The sequence below is a fragment of the Lepidochelys kempii genome, chromosome 1 (assembly GCF_965140285.1).
Source record: "Lepidochelys kempii isolate rLepKem1 chromosome 1, rLepKem1.hap1, whole genome shotgun sequence".
Lineage (NCBI taxonomy): Eukaryota > Metazoa > Chordata > Testudines > Cheloniidae > Lepidochelys > Lepidochelys kempii.
The window spans coordinates 201,499,613-201,524,437 of record NC_136380.1 but is presented as its reverse complement, the minus strand read 5'-3'; the positions used below and the strand labels follow the sequence as shown (position 1 = coordinate 201,524,437).

Genomic DNA, 24,825 nt, shown 5'->3' with positions numbered 1-24,825 from the left:
GTGACGAGGAAGTGGATTCGGGTGACCCAGCGCATTGAATTGGCTGTCGCATGACAGCCTTTCTATCCAACCGCAGTGTGTGAACCGGCTGGGTAAATGCGGGTGGCTGATTGTCTTGTAGATATCTGTGGGTTGGGAGGGGATGGCATAATGGGCCTGAGTATCAGGTGTGAAGCAAGAGCATCCAGCTTCTCTGGAAGCACAGGCTTGAAGCTCATCAGTTCCATTTCAGCCCTATGTCCTTCTAGTCAGACACGCAGCATTGGTTTAGAAAAGGGCTGTTGATTAATCACAGTTAACTCATGCAATTAACTCAAAAAAATTAATCTTGATTAAAAAAATTAATCGCGATTAATCACACTGTTAAACAATAGAATACCAATTGAAATGTATTAAATATTTTGGGATGTTTTTCTACATTTTCAAATATATCAATTTCAATTACAACATGGAATACAACGTATACAGTGCTCACTTTATATTATTTTTTATTACAAATATTTGCACTGTAAAAATGATAAACAAAAGAAACAGTATTTTTCAATTCACTTCAGACAAGTACTGTAGTGTAGTTTCTTTATCATGAAAGTGCAACTTACAAGTGTAGTTCTTTTGTTACATAACTGCGCTCAAAAACAAAACAATGTAAAACTTTAGAGCCTACAAGTCCACTCAGTCCTACTTCTTCAGCCAATCGTGAAGAGAAACAAGTTTGTTCATATTTACATGAGATAGCGCTGCCCACTTAATTACAATGTCATCTGAAAGTGAGAACAGGCATTTGCGTGGCACTTTTGCAGCTGGCATTACAAGATATTTATGAGCCAGAAGCGCTAAAGATTCATATGCCTCTTCATGCTTCGGCCATTGTTCCAGAGGACATGCTTCCATGCTGATGATGCTCGTTAAAAAAATATTGCGTTAATTAAATTTGTGACTGAACCGTTTGGGGGAGAATTGTAGGTCTCCTGCTCTGTTTTACCTGCATTCTGCCATATATTTCACATTATAGGAGTCTCGGATGATGACCCAGCACACGTTCATTTTAAGAACACTTTCACTGCAAATCTGACAAAATGCAAAGAAGGTACCAATGTGAAATTTCTAAAGATAGCTACAGCATTCAACCCAATGTTTAAGAATCTGAAGTGCCTTCCAAAATCTCAGAGGGATGAGGTGTGGAGCATGCTTTCAGAAGTCTTAAAAGAGCAACACTCTGATGCGGAAACTACAGAACACAAACCACCAAAAAAGAAAATCAACCTTCTGCTGGTGGCATCTGACTCAGATGATGAAAATGAACATGCGTCAGTCCGCTCTGCTTTGAATCGTTACCAAGCAGAACCCATCATCAGCGTGGACACCTGTCCTCTGGAATGGTGGTTGAAGCATCAAGGGACATATGAATCTTTAGCACATCTGGCATGTAAATATCTTGCTACAACAGTGCCATACAAATGCCTGTTCTCACTTTCAGGTGACATTATAAACAAGAAGCAGGCAGCATTAACTTCTGCAAATGTAAACAAACTTGTTTGTCTGAGCAACTGGCTGAACAAGAAGTAGGACTGAGTGGACTTGAAGGCTCTAAAGTTTTACATTGTTTTACTTTTGAATGTTTTACTTTTTTTGTACATAATTCTACATTTGTAAGTTCAACTTTCATCATAAAGAGATTGCTCTACAGTACTTGTATTAGGTGAATTGAAAAATACTCTCTCGTTTTTTACATTGCAAATATTTGTAATAAAAAATAAATATAAAGTGAGCACTGTAGTCTTTGTATTCTGTGTTGTAATTGAAATCAATATATTTGAAAATGTAGAAAACATCCAAAATTATTTAAATATATGGGATTCTATTTTTGTTGAACAGAGCGATTAATCGTGATCAATTTTTTTAATCGCGTGACAGCCCTAGTTTAAAACTTTCTCAGCACCAAAAGAGATCCTCCCCACTATTTTAAAAAAAAAAAAAAAAAAAAGGAGAGAAACTGACAAAAGAAATTAGAAACGTATTTCCCAGTAACACTTTTACCCCAGTCTTGGCAACACCTGTTGTGGGCACTCTGAACAGCTCCCACTCCATTCTGTGCAGGCCTTGCCAAGTCCAAATCATCTCAATCTTTGCTCCATCCCCCAGATACCTTATCTCCATTCCCTCATCCACTCTGTGAAAGCCATGACACGTACTCCATCCCAATCCCTGTTCTGTTCCAAACCACCTGCTCCTCCTCTATTTTAGCATCTAACTTTCCTAAGAAATAAGGAAGACACCCCTTTTACATACAGCACACAAAAGTGTTCTTACACATTGCAAAATATCAAGTACAGCTCTGTGCAGCAGAGTGCAATACAACTAGAAAGGGTAATATTAAGGCACATGGTTAGGAATCAAGGGTTCTTATACCCAGCTCTGCCACTGACTTGCTGTTAGACCTTGGGGAAGTCGCTTCACTTCTCCGTGCCTTGGTTTCCCTGTTTGTAAAATACAGATAATTCTGAGCTATATCCTATGGGGGCATTTCAAGTCCACATAAGTACAAAGCATTATTACACAGCATCCTTCAGCCCAAGGGAGAGCATCACAACACACAGCCCCAGTGAAATGCAGCCATCACTGAGTTGGAAGGTAGCAGTCAGGGGGTGCACAGCAGAATAGAGGGAGCAGGAAAAAGTCTGGCCAAGGATCTAGGAACAAACCCCTCCCACGTGAAACATCTGTGGGATCTAATGTCTAAGCACAGCAGATAGGACCTTGGTATTTAAGTTTTTTCCTAAAGGACCCATGTGCTGAAAACTGCTGTGAATCTACCTTGGAAGGATGAAGGGCTAAGATAAAACGGATGACCTTCACACCTGAGGTTCTATTAGAGCATTTGGGTGCTTCAAACTTGATACTTAGGCCCCTATGCCATCCCTTTGGCTAGAATGTGGTATATATGGTGGAAAATATTAAGGCTGAGATGTTCAAAGCTGTCTAATGGATCTAGATGCTCAATTCCCATTAATTTCAATGTGAACTGACTTGAGCATCCAAGTCACTTAGAAACAGCTTTGGAAATCTCAGCCTTGAAGTTTAAATAAGCCAGGTCAACAACACAGCGAGCCCCCTCCATCGAAACTACAATCACAAAGTGCTCTGTGGAGTATTCATACGCATACAGGCATAAAAAAAACTGCGGGGGGGGGGGCATAAGCAAGGGAGGGGGTTTTCTGCTGCACTTTTAATGAGATAGAGGTAGTGAGATAGAGACCTATAGAAATTGTCAGAAACCTTAGATAGTGTCAGTCTTTCTCTTGCCTTCACAGATCTCATTCCTTATCTGTTTAATTAGACTGAATGGATGTAGAAATAACAGAGCAGCCAGCTTTCATCTCTCACCTCACAGCACAGAAGCCACTGCATCTCCCATCTGATATGCCCTAATGGGAAGATGGAGGTAGATGATCTTGTACCCTCCACCCTTCGTACAGTGGCAGCTTCAAAGCAGAAACTGTAGGATGTTAACTCTTCTTTATCCCCTTTCATGCCAGAGCCAGGTCTGTCTATAACCAAGTTATCAGAGGGTTTGAACTCCACTCCCTTTGTCTGATTGCTGTTACCATGCCTACGACAGCGTGCGCTGTGCATAGGCTAGTTGCGTTACTGAGGAGAGATGAAGCTACTAGTGAATTATGCTGGTCACCTCAAAGCAGCACCGATTAATCCTTTGGACTGCTCTGCAGCATCAATTCTATGCAGCCTGTCCATGTCTTAGGCTGTCTACGCTGGCAACTGAACAACAAAACTTTTGTCTTTCAGAGGTGTTAACCCCACCCCCCAAAAGACAAAAGTTTTGCTGCGACAAGTGCCAGTGTGAACAGGGTGTTGCCGGCAGGAGCACTCTCCTGCCGACAACGCAAACGCCACTCATTGGGGGTGGAAGTTTTTTATTGACAGGAGAGCCGACAAACAGCGGCTACACTGTGCGACTTTTAGTGGCACAGCTGTGGCAACACAGCCATGTCGCTAAAAGCTGGGTAGTGTAGACACAGCCATAGAAAAACTATTTCAGACACAACTTAGAGGGGGGGTTAAATTTTTTATTGGAGCTGGTTTTTATAGCCCTCTGCCTGCAAGGCCAGGTCATGATTGAAAATGCGCAGGGCTCAGTTAAAAAAAAGAAGAAAATAGCTACTATTTAAAGCACCTCTAGAATTTACAAAACATTGATTTTCTATCTGTAAGAGTGTCATGATTTTAAAGCTCTTTGGACCAGCAAGATTTAGAAGGAAATTGTCCATTCAGTTGGAAAGCTGGGAACCCCCCATTTCTAGAGGGGTACAACTTTTGTAATCCTGCAGGGTCACAAGATATCTGCCCTTAAACCTGCCATTGATGCAGGAGTGTACATGGCCTGTAATGGGTATTAGGACTGGATAATTTATGGGAGGGGAGAGAGAAATGAAACATCTGGGGGAAAGGAGAAAATATTTTTTTGGCAGACTGATCTGAATTTATAAAACAAGCAGATCTTTGAAACTGCTGAGAGGATGGAATGCTAAACCAGCCCTGGCAGCAATGAAATAGTGAGCAGAGTGCAGGCAGAGTGGTCAGAGAAGCGTGGTAAATATTATTTATCACATGGCCCTGTGAACTATCCCCACCACATATGGTACATAGAACAACATTCTACAGCTGCTGCTCAGAGCTAAACAGGGCAGCTGAGATGATGATATTGCAGAACATTACACTTCTGTGCCTCACCCACTCACTTCCACCCCTTGCCTCCAGTAGTTTTGGGGAGCAAGCCACCCAAGAAAGCTTCCAGAGATGGCGTTCTGTACCAGGGTAGCACTCCACGTGGTCCCATCCCTTTTAGTTTTTGCTTCTCAGTAACTAAACAGATAGGGAGGGGAAATTGCCTTATAGTGAGAAGGGTATTATAGGCTCCAAATGAAACTAGGTATCTGGTTGGAAGCAGATCTGAGAAGTTGGTAGGTTATTAAGAAAAGAGCTGCTTACTCTTTTCAGAGTCACTGAACACTCTCAACTAACCCCATGTATAGCAAACCTGGTCTACGGTCTGGGTTTTCTCAGTGGCATTTGAGATTGGCCATTGTTACAGGATGCAATCGAGACCACTCCTCTGTTCCAGTATGATAATTCATACCAAATTAAGAATCTAAGGCCAGGTATTGGGGATGGGTGTGGAGGTGTTCCACAGCAGAAGCAGTTCCCACAGGCATTCTGCTTAGGGAATTGTCAGGCAGAATGCCTTTGATAGGTGTGGATGGTGCAATTCTCACACGTTTTTGAGATGATGCACGCACACCTCTTTTCTGGGAGCACCAGGTGGTATGAAGAGTCAGTGCTGTAGCCCCTACCCCACACAACCCCCTTTGGGGTTTGTTTTGACCTGCACATTGTATTCAGGGAGCACAACCACAGGAATTCTGGGTTCACAATGTGTGGAGCATGCGATCTCTCTTCCACTTTGCATATCCATACAGGGGCATTCAGAATCTAGCCCTAAACTGGCATATGTAAACATTCATGTTAGCTTTGGTTTTGATCCTAGTTCCCAATTGATGAAAAAGAAAAATAATCAATGAATCCATCTTTACTGCCAAATCAAAAAACCGCAACTAAACAACCTGTCACTATGATGGCATGTGCCAACAGCTCAAGAGAGTCAGGAAAGGAAGTTAAAGGCTGGCACATAACATGGTGTAAAAAAGAATGTAAATCCATAATGCCCTAATAAAATCAGGCCATGGGAAGGTAGTAGTATTTGTGGGGTTGACAGAAGACAGAATTGAAATTTCCTTGTGATACTGAGCAGCTTTTCTTAAAGAGAAACAGGTGTAGCTGCAGCTTCCATGTAGGTTTTAAGGCTGTAAGAATGAAGCGGGAATTAATACAGGGAAACCGTTTTGCCTGTGTTTGGTTGGTCAGACTAGGAAGCAATTCAGAGTGTAAAAAATAGTTTTATTGATGTTTTCATAAAATGAGATAAATACATCAATGATTCCAGTATAAGGGACATAAAGAACCTAGTAAGAGGAATATAACAGAGCAAATTAATATTAAAAAAGGAGTCATATGGTTTTAAAACAATGCCTTGTCCTGGGTTCTCAATCATTTATGTGGCTTCATCTCACATCAGCGTTTGTGTAATCCACTAGGATCTCAGCAGCTAAATATAGCCGACATGACTGTGGTATGTTCAGTGCCACCCACGTGCCAGTATGGGAGTGAGATTCTAGCTCATAAAGGCAGAATGGCAGAGTCAAAAAACCCTGTAGCAGAATATATAGCCAGAAAGACTATAGATCAAATGCCCAAAGAGCCATGGATGGGAACCAGCCCTGTGGCTGACGCTCTGCAGTACTGTGCAAGGCCAGACCTTGGTTAGAGGGTCCCAGGCTACCAAGGGGGATTGGTGAGCTGGCTTAGTGGCAAGTGCTCTGAATTGCGACATGGGAGATAGCTATATGCTATCCCTCTCTCCCTGGACTGGAACTGTGAGGCAGCACGGAGGAGAGGACGAAGAGGGGTTGGCATTGAACAGCTTTGAAAGCCTCCCATGCAGTCAACATCAGTAGGAGGAATGTTGGCTGTGGCCTTAAGAGAGGCGTTAAGATGAGGCCGAACCTCACTCCAAGCAAATACGTGAAGACTCTCCCTTCCCTTGTCCCCCACAAGGATTTCTTTAAAGAGATACAAATCCTAACTAGACTGACATTCATCTGTTACATTCACTGAGGTTGAAACAACAGCCCAAAATGGCAGCTGGGAGTCTCCCATCATGCATCTGTCTCTTTTTCTCCCCACCCCAAGCCTGAGAGTTCTGTTGCCTCCAGAAATGCTTTTTGATCACTGAATACAAAGGTAGTTGCACTGGTCCTGCAAGACTCTAGAGAGTCTTTTCCAGCTAGTCTCCCTCTCAATTCTTCCACTTTACTGGTGTGAGGGGGGAAAATCCTCCTTCCCTGTCATCTAGCCTCACAAATCCGGAATGCACTGCAGGCACTCCAGCCTGATCCCAGTGGGAAGTGACACAACCTGGAGCCTTCCCCACTTCTCTCTCACCCCTTCTCCCCTACACTCACTGGCCTGGCTATGCATTTCCTGGGTCTCAGAGTGCCTGCCTGAAGATGAGCTTCTTCAGCTGATCCAGCCTGTCATCTCTCAGTGCATCTCGGATGGAGTGGAAGAAGCTGAAGTAGTGCTGAAAGTTATGCATCATGAGCAGGACGCCAGCCAACAGCTCATTGGTCACGAGGAGGTGATGGACGTAGGCTCGACTATGGTTCTGACAGCAGTAACAGGTGCATCCGTGCACCAAGGGACCAAAATCATCCCGGTACCTAAGAAGGTAGAGGGGGTAAAAGGGCAATGGGAAAAAAATGTAATTCCAAGTAGTAGGGAGCACCCATAGTTACCACATAGCAGCTGTTTGGTGGCTTGCATCAAAAGGTTTGTGGGTTTCAGTCCAGCTCTTAGGAGACCACATCAGACTCCACCCCTGACTGACACTAACTGCATTGCAAAGAGCATTACATACAGGCTCATGAACTGAGTGCAGTAAAGGATTGTTTTAATGCCAGTCGACAGGCTATGTGAGCGGTGATATTACATCCACACATGAAATAAGTCATAATAGCTTTGCTTGCATTACTGTACTAGATTATCAAATCAACAAATTACTGCTTTAAAAGTCACACCCCTGCTGCATCACAACACACTAAAATGAACTGATAGGGAACAGGGGAAACAGAGAGTTTCATTCACGGATATAATGTGAGAGCAAACATTAAGGGCCTGACCCAAAGCCCACTGACATCAATGGGAGTCTTTCAGGATTTTTGATTCAGGCCTTAGCTGAACAGAATAATGGTTGCAACTGAGGGTCTTCTGAGAGTGCCACACCAGTGATATTTTAATCATTTTCCGAATGCGGGATCTTTTCATCCACCTCTGAAACGCAGGATTCTCTGTGATGGTAGATTAGATCATCGCTACGTTCACCATTTGTGTAGTGGTAACAGAACTGAAATTATGGCGGATGGAGGGAGGGAGAGAAGGAATATAGGCCAAAATGTTCAGAAGTGTGGGTGCCTCCATTTTTGGTGCCAACCTGAGACACATTAAAAGGTCCTGGTTTTCAATGGGTGGGGGCTCAGCACCCCCCAATGAATCTCAAGTTGGCCACAACATACTGTGAATATTGCCATAGGATTTTTAGTAACTAAATGGCCAGAAACTTGGTTTTAAGTCATTTGAAAGATGACACATTCAGCAGTGCATTTCCCCCCAATATCAATCCGGGCCATTTGTCCAATACGAACTCAGAGGGAAGAGGGCCACCCATTCAGTGATCAACATTTCCTGCAGCACCCTAACCGTTCAATGGATATTCCCCGTCCAATGACTGCCCAGGTATGACCCTGCATGGAGGATGAAATCACAGCTCAAAGTGGGAAGGCTACAGACACTATTTAAAAGCCACCACGCACAAACCCATTTACCTTTTCTCCTTCAAAAATATCTCGAATGAAGTTATTTCTGGGTCAGCTTTTGAGGTTTCATTTATGCCTTTTTCAGTGCCATTTTTTCCTGCATCCTGGATCCCATTTTGCTTAATGACTGTAACAAAACAATATCATTTCATCAATAGGCAGAAGCGGACAAGAAAAGGTGAAAAATATTCTGACAAGAGGCATCTCAGCTGCCCCTTGTCATAGACTGAACTTCCATCTCCATTGTCCCCCTTTAATAATCATACAACAGTCAAGCCAAATAAATTTTAAGTGATCAAACTCAGACTAGAAGAGTGAGGTGGGAGCGACTCAGCTAATCTGATAAAAATTCAGAACTGAAATAGCTGCATAGTTTTTTGCTGATCTGAGTTTAATTCCTTTTATTAAAGTCATTAAAAATTCTTGTAGTCTAAATTCCATTTTGTACAGTGTTTGATCACCTGGATTATTGATCTATTTTACATAAGAACAGCCATACTGGATCAGACCAATGGCCCATCTAGCCCAGTATCCTGTCTTCCGACAGTGGCCAGTGCCATGCTTCAGCGGGAACGAACAGAACAGGGCAATTTATTGAGTGATCCCTCCCCTGTTGTTCAATCCCTGCTTTTGGCAGTCAGAGGTTTAGAGAACATGAGGTTGTGTCCCCGACCATCTTGGCTAATAGTCATTGATGGACCCATCCGCCAGGTAATTATCTAATTCTTTTTTGAATCCAGTTACACTTTCGGCCTTCACAACATCCCATGGTGATGAGTTCCACAGGTTGACTGTGTGTAGTATCAAGAAGTACTTCCTTTTTCTTGTTTTAAACCCTATGCCTATTAATTTCATTGGGTGACCCTTGGTTATTGTGTTATGTGAAGTGGTAAATAACACTTCCCGATTCACTTTCTCCACACCATTTATGACTTTATAGACCTCTATCATATCCCCCTCAGTTGTCTCTCTTCTAAGCTGAACAGTACCAGGCTTTTTAACTTCTCCTCATATGGAAGCTGTTCCATACCCCTCATCAATTTTGTTGCCCTTTTCTGTGATTTCTACAATTCTAATATATCTTTTTTGAGATGGAATGACCAGAACTCAACACAGTATTCAAGGTGTGGGCGTACCATGGATTTATTTAGCAGCATTATGATCTTTTCTGTCTTATCATCTGTCCCTTTCCTAATGGTTCCTAAAATTTGGTTAGCTTTTTGGACTGCCGCTGCACACTGAATAGATATTTTCAGAAAAGTATCCACAATGACTCCAAGATCTCTTTCTTGAATAGAAACAGCTAATTTACACCCCATAATTTTGTTTGTATAGTTGGGACTATGTTTTCCAACACACATTACTTTGCACTTATCAACAATGAATTTCACCTGCTATTTTGCTGCCCAGTCACCCAGTTTTGCGAGATCACTTTGTAACTCTTTGCAGTTCACTTTTGACTTACCTATCTTGAGTAATTTTGTACAGTCTGCAAAATTCACCCCCTTTCCCAGAAAATTCATTAATACCTTGAACAGCACTGGTCCTAATACTGATTCTTGGGGGACCCTGCTATTTATCTCTCTCCATTGTGAAAGTTGCCCATTTATTCCTATCCTTTGTTTCCTGTTTTTTAACCAATTACTGATCCACGAGACACCTTCCTTCTTATCCCATGACCTCTTACTTTGCTTAGTAAATTTTGGGGAGGAACCTTGTGAAAGGCTTTCAGAATGTCCAAGTATACTATATTATTAGATCACCTTTGTCCACGTGTGTTGACCCCCTCAAAGAATTCTAATAGATTGGTGAGGCATGATTTCCCTTTACAAACACAGTTATTGATTCTTCCCCAACATATCGTGCTCATCTGTGTGTCTGATAACTCTGTTCTTTACCATAATCTACTATAGTTTCAATCAATTTGCCTGGAACTGAAGTTAGGCTTAATTGCCAAGATCGCCTCTGGAGCCTTTTTTAAAAATCAGCATTACATTAGCTATCCACCAATCTTCTGGTACAGAGGCTGATTTAAACATCTTACATACCACAGCTTAGATTTAGATTCTGCTGGAGTTGACAAGGGATTCATGTGCATCCAATCTACTTTATTTGAAGTTGCTGAGTTTGATTATTTTTTCGGGGTGAGGGCGAACAATTTAAGTCAGAAAGTCTGGACTGTGGTGGCAGTGATAATGCAGTTATGGGTGAAGATTCCAGACCGGAATTTTCAGCAGCACATATCTTTCACAAATCATTACCTTGGCATCTGAAATTTCTCTGGCTTGCTCTCAAGTCAGAGGGGATGTTTCTGGGAAATTACTACTATGATGTATTATTTGTATTGTGATAGTGCCAACGAGGCCCAGTCACGGACCAGGACCCCATTGTGCTAGGCACTGAACAAACACAGAAAGAAAAAGGTGGTCCCTGCGCCCAAAGAACTTACAACCGAAGTATAAAACATGAGACACAAGGATGCAGATGGATGGAGAAGGGAGCACAAGGAAACAATGAGACAACAAATGTGCTGCAAGTCTATTCAGCTGGTTTGAATTACCCAGGCATGAAAAACAAAACTAGATTCCAGCCATTAAGAGAACTGTTAGATACCTTTTTGTATTAAAACACTTATGTATAGGAAGGATGACAGTCTCTCTGCACTGCTCAGACATTTGGTGGGACCATGTGTAAGACCAAGCCTTTACTTATTCATTTAAGCAGATACCTTCGGTCACAGGGATTTGACTAACCTGCATTATTTTGGAAGCATTTATATTAATCAAGGGAGCAAACTGGGTGAAGGCAGGGGAAAAAAACTGCCCAAGAAGACTGGCATCCCCAACACTCCCCAGCTGGAGAGGGAGAGAGGAGCTACATTACACACTGAATTTGACACTGCCAGGTGCCTTCAAATCCCATTGAAATGTATAGGCCCAATCCTGTCCTGCTGAAGGGAAGGACAATTCTGCCATAGACTCCAATGGGCGCAGGCCCAAAGGGAGATGAGGGGACTCAACACATGACAGGATCAGGTATACAAAGGCTTCTGTTCAATGAACCTCAGAGGATGTATAACTATGTTTTGGTTAACTGGATTTGGATAACCCAGGTCCTAAATTAAGGTCTTAAGTTCTCTTTGCTTAACTTCATCCCAAGTACTACCCAAAGCAACTTCTCCCCTGGAACGAGCAGGACTCAGCTGTTCTTCTCTGACTCCAGTGGTTACGATACTTTTTCCTGTGACAAATGAGGCACATGGAAGATGACTGTGGAGCATGAACTATATTGGGCATACCACCACTGTTACATCAGCTTACAACCACAATGGCAAGGTTATCATGAAAATCTACCTGCAGCTTCAGGGTCAGGATTGTAATCGTAGCTGAAGGATAGGGCACAGCCCCGCTCTGTCACCTGGTAGGGAAAAGAGCTCTCAAACACGTCCACTCCTCTTTCGATGCACTCCAGTACCTCATCCGGCTTGCCAATACCATGAATGAGTCTAAGAGAGAGATACAACAATACAGGTCTAAAGTGTACTGAATGGAACTTACTGGGTCATTGCAGTCTCTCTCCAAGGAGAGTACATAGGTACATACGAATTGCCTTAATGGATTAGACCTGAGAGTCAAGCAGTCCAGCATCTTGCCCCTCACAGTGACCAGCACCAGATGCTTCAGGAAAGGCATAAGAAACCCCAAGAGTGGAATTCACAGGAATGTGTTTCAGCCAGTGAAAACAGTAACATGTGAGCCCTGCTGTCATTAAATAGGGTGAAAGTTGACACATGGTCTATCGCCAAGCATGAGACCATCCTTCTCCCACGTTCCATCTGTCCGGTATACAGCGCCCACTGTTCTGCCTTTGTTTAGAAGATTACACCAGCCACACATTAACTCAAGGATAATGTCAAAACATTATCAATTGTGTTTAAAGTGATTTGGCTTCCTCAACACCCATGTACATTGATTCTATCTCACGAGCCATCTCATACCTTACGCTCTGGGTCAGATACTTTGTTGCACATTCTATGCCCGGGGTAGCAAATGTTTACCAGGTATGGGGATTTATTTAGTACATTAGGCTCCTAACTAGCAAAGTACCATTCCATGTATTGGAGGGTCCTTTTGAAATCCAGCAACAAAGTCACAAATCCACCCCAAAACCAGAACCCACAAACATATAGGTAACGTGAGTGATATTACTTGTGTGTATTCCTCCTTAAGGCAGTGGGACCACTCATGGGAGTAATGTTATTCGTGTTTACAGAACTGGGTGCTCAGAGCAAAGAAAGGAATTCATATTTATTTCACCCTGCTGTCCCATCACGGTGCATGGGAGATAATCTGCAGCTGATCCTCAGTAGAAGGTATTTGGAAGGCTCTGGGAGTAGATTCCAACAGGTGCAAAGGGTATTAGGGGATGATACGTCTCAGCAGTGGGGAAGCATTCCCCTTTTGGGAAGCACATATTTATTTTATAAAGTGTTTGGGATCTGTCTGCATGAGGCGGCACTAATGAGAAAAGTCACTGTGGGAAGACTCAGTTGTCCTCCCCTCCCCATGTCTAGCTCTAATGTGCCCAGTTCACACAAGGGGATTTCCTTTCAGCTGATTTTCCTAAGAGGCAATTTCCCCCAACAGCCAGCACTATCAACTCCTCCGGGACTTGGCAATCCAGCTGGGCTCTTCCTGCCTCTTACGCCATCAGTGGTAACACAGATACTGCTCCTGTCCTAATTTAGCTGGCAGCTTTGTCGAGCATGGGTGAGGCAGAAGAGAATATAATAGTCGTGCTTTTCCCCAGGTGCACTGGCTGTGCTGACAACAGTACAACCTAATGTACGGCAATGAACTAAACAGATCACTAGGAAAATACACAGAGACTGAGAAGTGCAGTAATAAGGTGACATTTTTAGTCATTTTTCTGACCATAATTACATAAGACCCTGTATTAGCACAGAACATGGATGGGAAAAGTTTACAAGATGATTTTGTTACATTCCCTGCTCCAGATAGGAAGAAAATGCTATTTAATAGTTAAACAATCAGTACTTATTATACATGTGATCGAGTCCCTTACTGCAATGTTTCTTACAGAGGGCAAGGGTATAACCTTTCTTGCAGATGCTGAGATTTCTAAGAATGCTCTGGTTAAAATGAGAAGACAAAACCTTCTAAGCAATAGGTTTAGGTAGCATCTTTCATCCTAAAAGATCCCAAAGGGCTTTAGAGACCATGTACATAGGCTATACTCCTTTACCATAGAAAAGCAGCCATCTTTGGAGTGGGACACAACAGCTGTTCTTCACCAACTACACAACACATTTTTAATATGGGCATGCATACATGCATGCGTGCGTATGTGTAAAATAGCTTCTACAACTAAATGTAAGAAAGTGGGGTGTAAGTATCACACAGGACACACAGGACCCCCACCTTTACTCTTATAAAGAGCGGTTATGATCACTTCTCTGAAACAGAGAAGTAAACTATTTGATAGATGAGGTGGATGCACTTGTACAGTCACTCAGGATAGCTGTACTGATAAGACTTTACAGCTCATTGGGGAACCTATTTAAGGTAGCTTGGATGGCAGCAACACGAGCTATGGAGAGCTCCAAACTCAAGGTACCTCTGAGCAAAAGATAACTGCAAGGCTAGAACCAGGCTCCTGCATTGCCCTTCCCTTTGATCACCATAAATTGAGGGTTCAAGTCTTAGAAGGTGGTCAGGACAAAGGGGTGCTCAGAGGGAAGCTCAGCTACAGGAGTTAGCAGAATGTGAATCATTCTCCTCATAAGACACTGGAAAAGACAGCATTCATTGAGTTGAAACATGAGCTCCATAAGAGCCACAGAAGAGTATAAATGAGGCATCTGTTTTTACCCCTTCCTCCCAAAAGACTCCAACTGCACTATCTTGGCATGCACTGGATTGTGTTTTCTGGAGCCTCTGGCATGTTTATAAACATTTCTGGGAATCTTGAATGAGTGTCTATCATTTATAAGATTCAGGGTAATCTAACGGCTGGAGCCAGGCACAGTTCATGCAGGCAACATACAAGCATTCCCCATCCTCATCCGCCAATGCCTCTCACTCCAAATCTACAGCCCCCCGATATTCCAGTCTTCTGAGAGGAGACAGCTATAGCAAACCAGGTAGGAGTTTTTGCTAAGTGGATAAACATTCACTCCAGATTGCAATGACTGAAACTGTTTTTAACTATATTCCAAGTTAGTCATGATCCATGGAGGCCAAAGGTGAAGGGCTCATACCAATCCCACCCAGGATTCTGTCTAGAAATAGGTTTGAACCCAAACCCTGAATCCTCCTCAAAGGAAGAGATCATATCCATACTGTAGGCTGTTCCATATTTCTCACCAACTATTCCTTACAAGTAAAATTGGGGCCATCAAAGTCAGCACTTATATAGCAAAGGACTCAGCATTTGGCTCACTCAAGAATCTTCAAGAATAAATGGATTTCCTGGACACTGGCCAGAAGCAGCCTATGGTAATTACCTACAGAAGAACACATGGATTTTGATCTCTCCCCCATTAAATCTGACCTTGGTTTATCCTCCGGCAGCTCCGCTGTGACAGAGGCCATCAGTTTCAGCTTGGTCTCCTTGGCCATGGCTTGTCCCTGAAAACCATCCAGCAGGAAACCACCCACAGGTCGCTTAGCAGTCTCTCTAGCTGACCTGAGTCTCTCCTCCAACATGTCTCCACCTTCGATCACTCCAACCATCACACTGTCCTGCAGCTCCTGGGCCAGGTGAAAGTTTCAAATTTAAAACAAGTGCACTTCACCAAACAAATCTGTTTCAGGAAAGCCCACCATCACCCAAGAGTTGGTGGGTTGGCCCAGAGTCTGGACACTTGGCACTCTACATTTGCTTCCCGGGCACTGTTGGGTTCAGTGGTAGTTGAACCTTCCTCAGAAGTATCAATTAGGACCAGTTAGGACGTAGTGTATGTGACGTTACACTCTATATGATTCTATGAAAATATGCTAATGATTGTGAATATAATGTAACTGGAATATGCTTCATGCAAAAGGTCTCTTGTAAGATATCATTACAAATCTTATAATCTACTGAATGTGGTCATCCAGTTTATATAAATGTATCACTCTTGTATGTGAAACTAGAAATATGAAATATAACTCTGAGGTCCTACTGTAATTATGCAAAGTGTGGGCCATTAATGGTGGTTTGGAATCTTGATGGCTCCTATCAACTAGGACAATTGGTTGTAAATGGCTCTGCTTACTTGCAAGCCTTCCTGTGAGTCAGGCCAGGAAGAATGAAGGTTTGGGTCTCCCAGGACATGTGACCACGTCACCTGGTACTGGAATCCATCTTAAACCTGGTGGCTTTTCTATTTAGGAGGAGTGGGGACCCAGAGACACAAAAGATTCCCGCCTTGTGCCAAAGGTATATAAAGGGGTGGAACAGAACAAAGGGGTTCCAGTCATGAGAAATCCCCTAGTTACCACCTGAGCTGGAGCTAACAAGGATTGTACCAGGGGAAAGGATTGTGCCCAGACTAGGAAGGAGTCTAGTCTGTGAAAGAAGCTTACTGGAACATCTCTGAGGGTGAGATTTCATCTGTAATCAGTTTCTTAAATGTATTATACTTAGACTTACATGTTTTGCTTTATTTTACTTGGTGACTTGCTTTGTTCTGTCTGTTATTACTTGGAACCACTTAAATCCTACTTTTTATACTTAATAAAATCACTTTTTGTTTATTAATTAACCCAGAGTAAGTAATTACTACCTGGTGGAGTAAACAGCTGTGCATATCTCTCTATCAGTGTTATAGAGGGCGGACAATTTATGAGTTTACCCTATATAAGCTTTATACAAAGTATAAAGGAGATCCTGCCCCAATGCCTTGCTGCTACCATGGCTGTCACCCACCACTATGCATGTCCCATGGTCTTTCAAGGGATTTCTAGCATCAGTTCCTGGCAGCCCCAGGCTAGGCCCCTGGTCTCCTTGCTAGTCCAGGTACAGGCATGTCCCCCAACACCAGGAACAGGGGAAGTCTCTCAAACCCACAGGAAAGGCTAAGGAGTGGTACTGATGAGTCCTATTCAGTTCCCCTCAGCTAGGTGGACTGTGGTGGCAACACAGGGCTCGACAGAGTTAAAACTGGAAAAAATAAAATGGAAAGGCAGGGTAGGTGGGATCTCTGATTTCTGAACAAGGAGAAAATCCTATCCCCTGCTCTACCAAGGAATACAAAGTGACTCTAAAGGATAGGAGACCAGTGTTCTGTGAAAACAGAAGGAATTAAAAGCCATGGAGGCTGAACTCCTCCTCACTCCTAGAGGTTAATCCGTCTGGGTCAAGGCTGAGGCACAAGGGCAGCTTGAGAGAAGTTTGCTAGGCTGCTGCCCATGTTGTGCCTAATCTGGGGATAGACTAAAGACTTCCATCTCCACTCCAGCCCTCAGGTCTAACCCCACTGTGTGCACTAGGTGTTCTTTTGCTCACGTGCTGGGACCTTCACAAGGCTCAGCACACATAGAAAACCAGCTGCAGTGCTGCTGCCCCCGATACATTTGGACCTTACCGGTGATTTTTCCTGCAGCTGAAGGCACTCATCCAGGAAGAAAAGCGACCGGTCCACAGACTTCTTGGCCCGCTTTCTGGAGGTTTCACCAGAAATAGTGTCTCCGTCAGAGAGGCACTGAAACCAATCTGGCTGGAGAGCACGCTGCATGCTCATGAACTTGGAAGCTGTCATTTCCATTCGCCCTCCGTATCCCCATATGGACACTGTCTGTCAAATGCAAGCAAAAGGAACACAGGGATGGATGTTAATTGAAGAGGTTAAGAAACCTTTCAGGGGAACAATTGGTCCTGGTAAAATGCCTGCCACTGCAATAACATTCCCTGGACAAGCTCTCAAAGGGACACAGCTCAGAAAACCAGCCACCTCTGGCATAAGGCATGAAGGTCCAAGTGATTTGAGCAGGGAACTGGGAATCAGGAGTGCTGGGTTCTCTTCCTGATTCTGACACTAACTCCCTGTGAGATCCTTGGCAAGTCGCGTCATCGAATGCCTCAGTTTCCCCATCTTTACAACGGGGATGGCAACACTAACCTACCTCCCAAGGATGTTGGGAAAACAGGCTTGAGAGCTGAAGTGACTTCCTCACAGCCATCCAACAAATCAGTAGCAGAGCAAGAAAACACCTAGATCTCCTGATTGCCACCCTGTGCTCTACTCCGTGAATAGTTGCCAACTATGGCAAAACAAATTGCAAGTCATTTTGCAGTGCCTACACAAAAAAAAGTTTTTGAACAGTGAACTTATACATACACACACTCCTGAGGGTAATTCCACCGTTTCCCAAGTGGTCAGATGTGAGGCCTGAAATTAAGGTATCTCACTTTTTTTTCCCATTCTTCCTAGTATGTCTGTGTGCATAGGCCTTCATCTTCCATTTTCATTATTCTCATATTATCCCATGTAGGCTTTTTATATTAGGAAGATAAAGCATTGGCCCAACATTGTAATTCTTGCATGCAGGCTCCTGAGCAAACAAAGGTGTTGCTCTTCAAGTGCCAGCCTTCTTCAGCATCAAGCATGGGCCTGAACAAGAGAGCTCAGGAAGGGTTATTGAAGCCATCACCACTATGGACATAATGTGTTTCACCTCTATCTGTGGATAATGTAATTACGTGGTGTGGGCTGCCTGGCAAGTGCTCCAGCTGAGTTGTTATTGGTCTTGCTACACTTGTGATCTTAGATTTTTCATGGACGCCCAAGTAATTTAGGCCTCTACATTTAAAAAAAAAAAAAAAGGATTTTACAAAATCTAATATGAACACACATTTTCATGAATTGTTATTACTTTTTTTTGTTCACTGAACAGCTTTTCTGTATTTAAATATAAAATTAACTCTTCTGCTGTATTGGAAACCCATAATAAACAGCATTGTGTTAGTCCACAAGACCCACAACGTGAAATTAATCAGATTTGTTTCACTTCTCAAGCTGATGTGGAAAATATAAACACTGTTTTGGTTTTTTACCAGAATGGCTATTTTATTTAATAAAACTAAACCATGGGGAACGAGACGGCCCAGGTTCAAATCCAACCTGGGACACCGATTCTGCAAAGCAGATCTTTATGATCAAAGTCACAGTAACTTTAAAGAGACTTCATACCAGGGTGAGCATCTGCCAGTCCAGATCCAGTTACAGTATTGGGTCCTAACAGCCTGATCTTATTCCCGTTGAAGTTAAAATTGCCACTGACTTCAATGACAGCATGATCCAGCCTTAAGCAAATAGCGACAAAAAGTTGTTGCCATCTGACAGCATTGTAGCCTGTGTGAAATTAGTTGGGTGGGATTCAGCCCAGTTCCCAGGTGTCTTCTTCACAAAAATCACCACCACAAAAAAAAAAAATTACCCACTTTTGTTGACACCTTCACCAGATACTTCCAAGACTGAATGGTTCATAAAGATTAAATTCCCTCCCCTGACCCCTCAGAGGGGGCTTCCCTATGGTTGAGGTACGACAGTGAGCAGTAAGGGCAGAGCAAAGTGTGCGAAAGGAGTCTGAACTGCGGCTGTACATAATCTGTGAATATACACATTTCCTGTTCTTGGGCACGCATGTCAGCACCTTCCACGAGCACTAAGTTTCCCTTCATGTGATCCTCCTGAATGTACGGCTGTACAAGTGAGGCTAAAAATATTATGTGGTCTCCTAGGGCTCCATGTTTATTGCAAATAACACCAGAGAAAGTTTGCTCAATTTACAAGCCACGACTTTTTTAACTGACATATAATCAACTGCACATGAATCCAGTCTGCTCATCCATATTTGTGTGGCCTTATAAAGTCAGCAGACAGGACATGGGCACTCAGGAGCAGTTATGATGTGTAAAAAAGTGCCTCTATCTGACGATACCTCCACTTTAAATCCCATTGGAAGATGATGGGGAAAATCTGGACATTGTATCCTAGCATACACTGGTTCATTTTCCTATGACCCCAAAGAGGGCATTCTGTAGCTGCTAAGCAGGGCGCATACAATGGTAGATGTGGACACTGACTCTTTGGCATCTGGGAGACATAAGTTCTACGTTGGATTCTCATAAGTTTTTACACTCACGGTACCTTGTTGTTGTTGTAGCCAGGTGGGCAGGGGCTACCGGGGTCATGGAGAGAGCAGTACAGCACTGACTCTGGCATACCTGGAGGCACAACAGAAAAATAAATGTCAGCTGTAATCTTGTAGACCACTATGGCTATGTTGGCAAGTTGCTAAGAGATGGCTATGAATTTACAAAAAAGGGAACCCAGGAATAAATGCACACACCTGACATCTTTGTCAGAGACAGACATGGCTTGTTTGATCTCCATAGCAACAAAACATTCAGTTGGACAGCTCTGTCCACACTCTGCTTAGTTACAGGGAGGGGAGAAGAAAACCACAGGAGTAGCATTATATAATGCCACAAACTATGTGTAGCCTTTGGACTGTTTACTTGATTAATGCTACTGCTGCCAAAAATAAACCAGACGCAATGACAGCTGACTCACTTGTCCGCTGAATGAATGCTCTGGGGACATCTGACACTTGACATCATCTAGGCTGGGTGACATAACCAGTCTCAGACCTGGAGTTTAAAGGAAGGGTAATATATACACCAAGATAGCAGAATGAGCTGTAGCAATGAGAGATTTATGATCATTTCACATGTAACAGAACAAGCTAGATGCAATGAATGCAATAAAGGTTTCTGTTTTATAGATACAGGTAGAGATTTTTCAAAGCCATCTAGGGCAGTGGTTCTCAACCAGGGGTCTAGGGCCCCCTGGGGGGCCACAAGCAGGTTTCAGGGGGTCCTACAAGCAATGTCAGGGTTAGACTTGCTAGGGCCCAGGGCAGAAAGCCAGAGCCCTACTGCATGGGGCTGAAGCCCAGGGCCCTGAGCCCTGTCACCCGGGGCTGAAGCCAAAGCCTGAGCAATGTAGCCTCACGAGAGCCCCTGTCTTTTATATGCAAAAAAACAGTTATTGTGGCACAGATGGGTCGTGGAGTTTTTATAGCATACTGAGGGCGCCTCTGAAAGAAAAAGGTTGAGAACCGCTGATCTAGGGGATTTGATGCATAGGCTATGACTTTCAAAAGAGCCCAAAGAGTTAGGTACCCTAATGCCACTGAAATTCACTGGGGTGTGAATTTCACCTAACGTCCTTAGACTCCTTTGAAAATTCCAACCATAACTTCCACTACAATTAATGAAAGGTGTCTAAATCCTCTAGATGGTTTTAAAAGTCTTTGCCATATTGTATAGAACTGAATATCCCCAATAACTAATATATTCACACAAAAGCCTAACTGGGCACTCTCTGCACTCAGAACTCCCTCCAGTAAGCGTTTTGGATACATAAGGAATGCAGAGTCAGGCCTTTACTCACATAAATATATCCCTAATCAATAGAGGGGACATGACAAATTTGTGTACATACCATAAAAAAAAATTACATCAGGAGAACTCAGAGGTTTCAGTGTTAAGAATTCTAGAACCAGGAAACGCCACAGTTAAGGTTTCATTTACAAACAGCGCCTTTAAGGAGTCCTGAGGACCACAGAGGATGACTGACCCTGGTTCAGTGCTGCTAGATGGCTGATATGCAGTGGGGAAAGAGGAACACAGGAAGTGTCTGTCTAAGGTAGATAAGTGGTGCCCTGGTGAAAGGCCCTGGAGCCCTTACTTCTCTTTCCCTGGCTACTGGGGGGTGAAGGGCACAACTGGTCTGAACTCCTGTTTGTGTTTCTTCCTGAAACAAAAGGAGCATTCCTGTAGCCAGTCAGCCACCATGGATCAAAGCAAAAAAAGGAAGAGAACAAAGGGAGCAAAATAAGGAGAAGTTTGGTGGGATAGGTAAATGTGAGCTCCTCACTGGTCCAAAAGGATGGCAAGATAAGTTTGTTCACATCCTTAAGCTTGCCCTTCAGGGATTTCTGCAGGCCTGTAACATGGTTCCTTCTCCAGACAGCCATCCAAAACAGTTCCTTCAGTTAACAGATCTGCTCTAGAGGCAGGAATACCTATCAGGAGAGCCTACCACTTTTTTAAGTGAGACTGATGGGTCCTATGCTGCTCTGCACTGCCGAGGCGAAATGAGGGCTTTGTATCAAACTGATCTTATTTTGTGGGGGAAGTAACCTAGCCCAGATCAGCAGGGACCTGAAAGCTGTTACTATCTGGGGACTGCGTGAAGAAAGTTGTTCTTAGTATTGTTTCTAGGGGGAGAGGTGTTCACATCACCAAAAAAAAAAAAAAGTCACAAATGGCACTTATTAACACTCACACTACAGAGGCCAAGGACTGAAAAGGCCAGCGATACTCAACTCCCTTCTTAACCCAGAGTTAGGTCCCACCAAGTGAGTGCTGAAGCCCATTCCTGGGGTGTTGTGGGAGAAGCTGTAACTGTGAATAAGAGAACTTCAGTCTCTACTATAGTGAGTGTAATAGTTTACAACTGCATTAAATCCACTTTGAATAGAAGAAAAAAAAAGAGCTTCTCACACAACTCACTTGGGATCAACAACAGATTTGCACTCAAGTTTCTAGGGCTGGACAGCTTGTGCCCTAATTCATTGCACCAAACAACATGGAAGTGTAGACGATGCATTAGATGAGATCAGACTGCATCTAAACACATACACAGAATTTTACCTATAAATTTCCCAATTCCTTCTTTATATTCCTCCAAGACCTCGTGAAGTTCTACCCTGTGTCCAAACATAAAAGAATACACATTAGAAAAAAAATAATGAGAATGAGCCTGCAGAGAGGACTGTGGATGAGCTAATTCCTCAGTATATTAGAAGACACACTCCAATCTTTCCAAAAAGAGCCCTGAAGTTTCAGCCACATAATGGAGTCAGATGGAGGAATGACATTATCACTACACCAAATCTCACAAGATCTTGTTGCCCCTGTACCTGCAAGATGGAGCTGTCATATAGAGAAGACTCAGGCTTCTTTACTGAAGTGTTGTCCAAATTTGGATTAGACTAGATAATGGAAAAGAAGCATAAACCCTATCTACACTACAACTTCCACCATTAGTACCACAGTGGATCTGCAAAAGTGGGGAGTTACAGGTCCCGTTTTTGTCAAGTACATGCAGCCTAAGACTACAGCTTTTAGAATTAGATGAGGGTGCTCATTAGAGAGTTTTACAAAAAGTCATAAAGAAACAGGAAAAGGCCATTTACACCATCCTGTTCACTTTTCAAAAAAGGCTTCCCCTTACATATATCTGCTCTTAGCTCTCACCTATAATAAATGCGCAGCAACCCATCCATCCCCAAGAAATCCAACCATAAGGCAGAGTGTGATGGTCAACATCTTGGCCAACACACCAGTGACTGAATCAGGGACCTCCACTGGTAGAAATCATGAGCAGCTACATCTTGAGCTAAGATGCCAATACTCGCTAGCTGGGGCTGTCACATCATGTGGTCTGAGGTGGAATAGCTGTTTCTCTATGACCTCATTGTCCTGACGAACTTTAATGAGGTAAGTCTCAAATGCTTCTGGTGAAGCAAGGAAGTATTGTTTCTTGTTTCCAATGGGGAAACTGAGAACACAAAAGCGGTGTCCCAGCTAGGCTTGATACTTACAGAGTTGAAAGCGTGAGTTGAACAATGGCAGGAACCCCTTTAATTGCCTGCAGTGTGTCGTGGGTGAGGTGCGGTGGGGATCCTGTTTTGGTATACAATAGGCAGCCTGGAAGCTCCATGGTTTGAACCCCATTCTTGCCAAGGTTTGTCAGTGTCCCAAGACGACACCCACTGACCACTTTGGAGAGACTCAGCTTCATCCTGGTTAACTGGCAGGCAGTGTCCACGTCCTTTAAAGAAAGAGATTATTTAGGTAGGTCTTTCTCCATCAAGATTTTGGGTTAATATTTGTATCTGTAAAAGCTTAGTAATTGAGGGAAATGAAAAAGTAAATTAATTGTTTCTAAGGCTACTTGGATTCCAATACACCTGCAATAGATTCATTAGTAACAGTGGGGGAAGAAGTAGCTCACAAGACAGGTATTATGGTATGAACTTTCACTCAGGAGACCTTGATCTGTTCCTAGTTCTATTGTTGTGACACCTTGGGTAAGTCACTTCATTTCCCAGTGGTGCCATTTCCTCTCCCACCCTTTGCCTGCCTGGTCTATATAGATGGTAAACTCTTCTGGACAAGAACCGTCCCTCACTGTATTTGTACAGCACTTAGTGCAATGAGACCCATGTCTTTACTAGGGCCTCTGGGTGCCAATACAAATTATTATTTTTAATACTTAGATTAGTCAGGACTAAGGAAGATTATGAGGAACATAAATCAAGATAGTACAATGGTAGATAAAATTCAGTGTTCATAAATGCAAGGTAATGTACATTGGGAATAATAATCTGAACTATTCACAAACATTGGGGGGGCGGGATTCTAAGTTAACTGTAAAAACAACACGGAGTCCTTTTGTGGCACCTTAGAGACTAACAAATTTATTTGGGCATAAGCTTTTGTGGGCTAAAACCCACTTCATCAGATGCATGGAGTGGAAAATATAGTAAAGGTATAAATACACAGCGTATGAAAAGATGAATGTTGCCTTACCAAGTGGGGGGTCAGTGCTAAAGAGCCAATTCAATTAAGGTGGAAATGAGCTATTCTCCATTGTTGACAAGGGAGGAAAAAAATCACTTTTGTAGTGCTAATGAGTTCAATGTAATCAAGGTGGCCCATTTCAAACAGTTGACAAGAAGGTGTGAGTATCAGCAGGGGGAAAATTAGTTTTTGTAGTGACCCATCCACTCCCAGTCTTTATTCAGGCCTAATTTGATGGTGTCCAGTTTGCAAATTAATTCCAGTTCTGCGGTTTGTCACTGGAGTCTGGTTTTGAAGTTTTTTTGTTGAAGCATTGCCACTTTTAAGTCTGTCATTGAGTGTCCTGGGAGACTGAAGTGTTCTCGTACTGGTTTTCGAATGTCGAAGCCCCGCTCGGCTTAACTGGCCCCGGCCGCACCGATCGTGGTGACCGAGGGCGGCACCGGGCCCCCCCCCCCCAGAGCCCCTCGAGGCGCCGGGGCACCGACCCAGCCGCCCGCTCTCGCCTTTACCTGGCTCGCGCCGGCCGCCGCCCTCGCATGAGCGTCTCTCTTCCCGGGTCTACTCAGCGTGCGACACGTCATTACTGAGGGACGCACAAGATCCTTGTCGCCTGGACGGGGGGGGGTGTAAAGGTGGCTGCGCCGTTGCCATG

At 43.4% G+C, this 24,825-nt stretch overlaps 1 protein-coding gene across 4 annotated transcripts; it reads right to left on the bottom strand.

The window, feature by feature from the left end:
• Positions 1–1,724: 1,724 nt before the first annotated feature.
• QTRT2 (queuine tRNA-ribosyltransferase accessory subunit 2) lies at positions 1,725–24,754 on the bottom strand. Of its 4 annotated transcripts, none has more exons than XM_073308694.1 (9): positions 24,683–24,754; positions 23,189–23,418; positions 22,236–22,291; positions 19,663–19,739; positions 17,098–17,307; positions 15,081–15,280; positions 11,861–12,012; positions 8,517–8,634; positions 1,725–7,355 (listed from the first exon to the last, which is right to left on the bottom strand). In XM_073308694.1, the coding sequence occupies exons 1-9, from the start codon at positions 24,752–24,754 to the stop codon at positions 7,124–7,126; spliced, it is 1,347 nt and encodes a 448-aa protein (XP_073164795.1). In that variant the 3' UTR covers positions 1,725–7,123. The 4 variants fall into 4 exon arrangements, with proteins under 4 accessions (XP_073164795.1, XP_073164812.1, XP_073164823.1 ...); XM_073308711.1 differs by lacking the exon at positions 24,683–24,754 and adding an exon at positions 20,089–20,165 and having other exon boundaries at positions 23,189–23,219; XM_073308722.2 differs by lacking the exons at positions 23,189–23,418; positions 24,683–24,754 and adding an exon at positions 20,089–20,213 and having other exon boundaries at positions 22,236–22,256.
• Positions 24,755–24,825: the final 71 nt, after the last annotated feature.

Bases quoted from the DNA above. Each gene is read 5' to 3' on its own strand.
- QTRT2 (XM_073308694.1), bottom strand. From the start codon at position 24,754: ATGACGTGTCGCACGCTGAGTAGACCCGGGAAGAGAGACGCTCATGCG. The intron at 22,292-23,188 runs GTAAGTATCAAG...GTTTGGACACAG, and splicing joins CAACTCACGCTTTCAACTCT to GGTAGAACTTCACGAGGTCT. The intron at 8,635-11,860 runs GTAGATTTTCAT...GTTTTGTTACAG, and splicing joins TCCTGACCCTGAAGCTGCAG to TCATTAAGCAAAATGGGATC.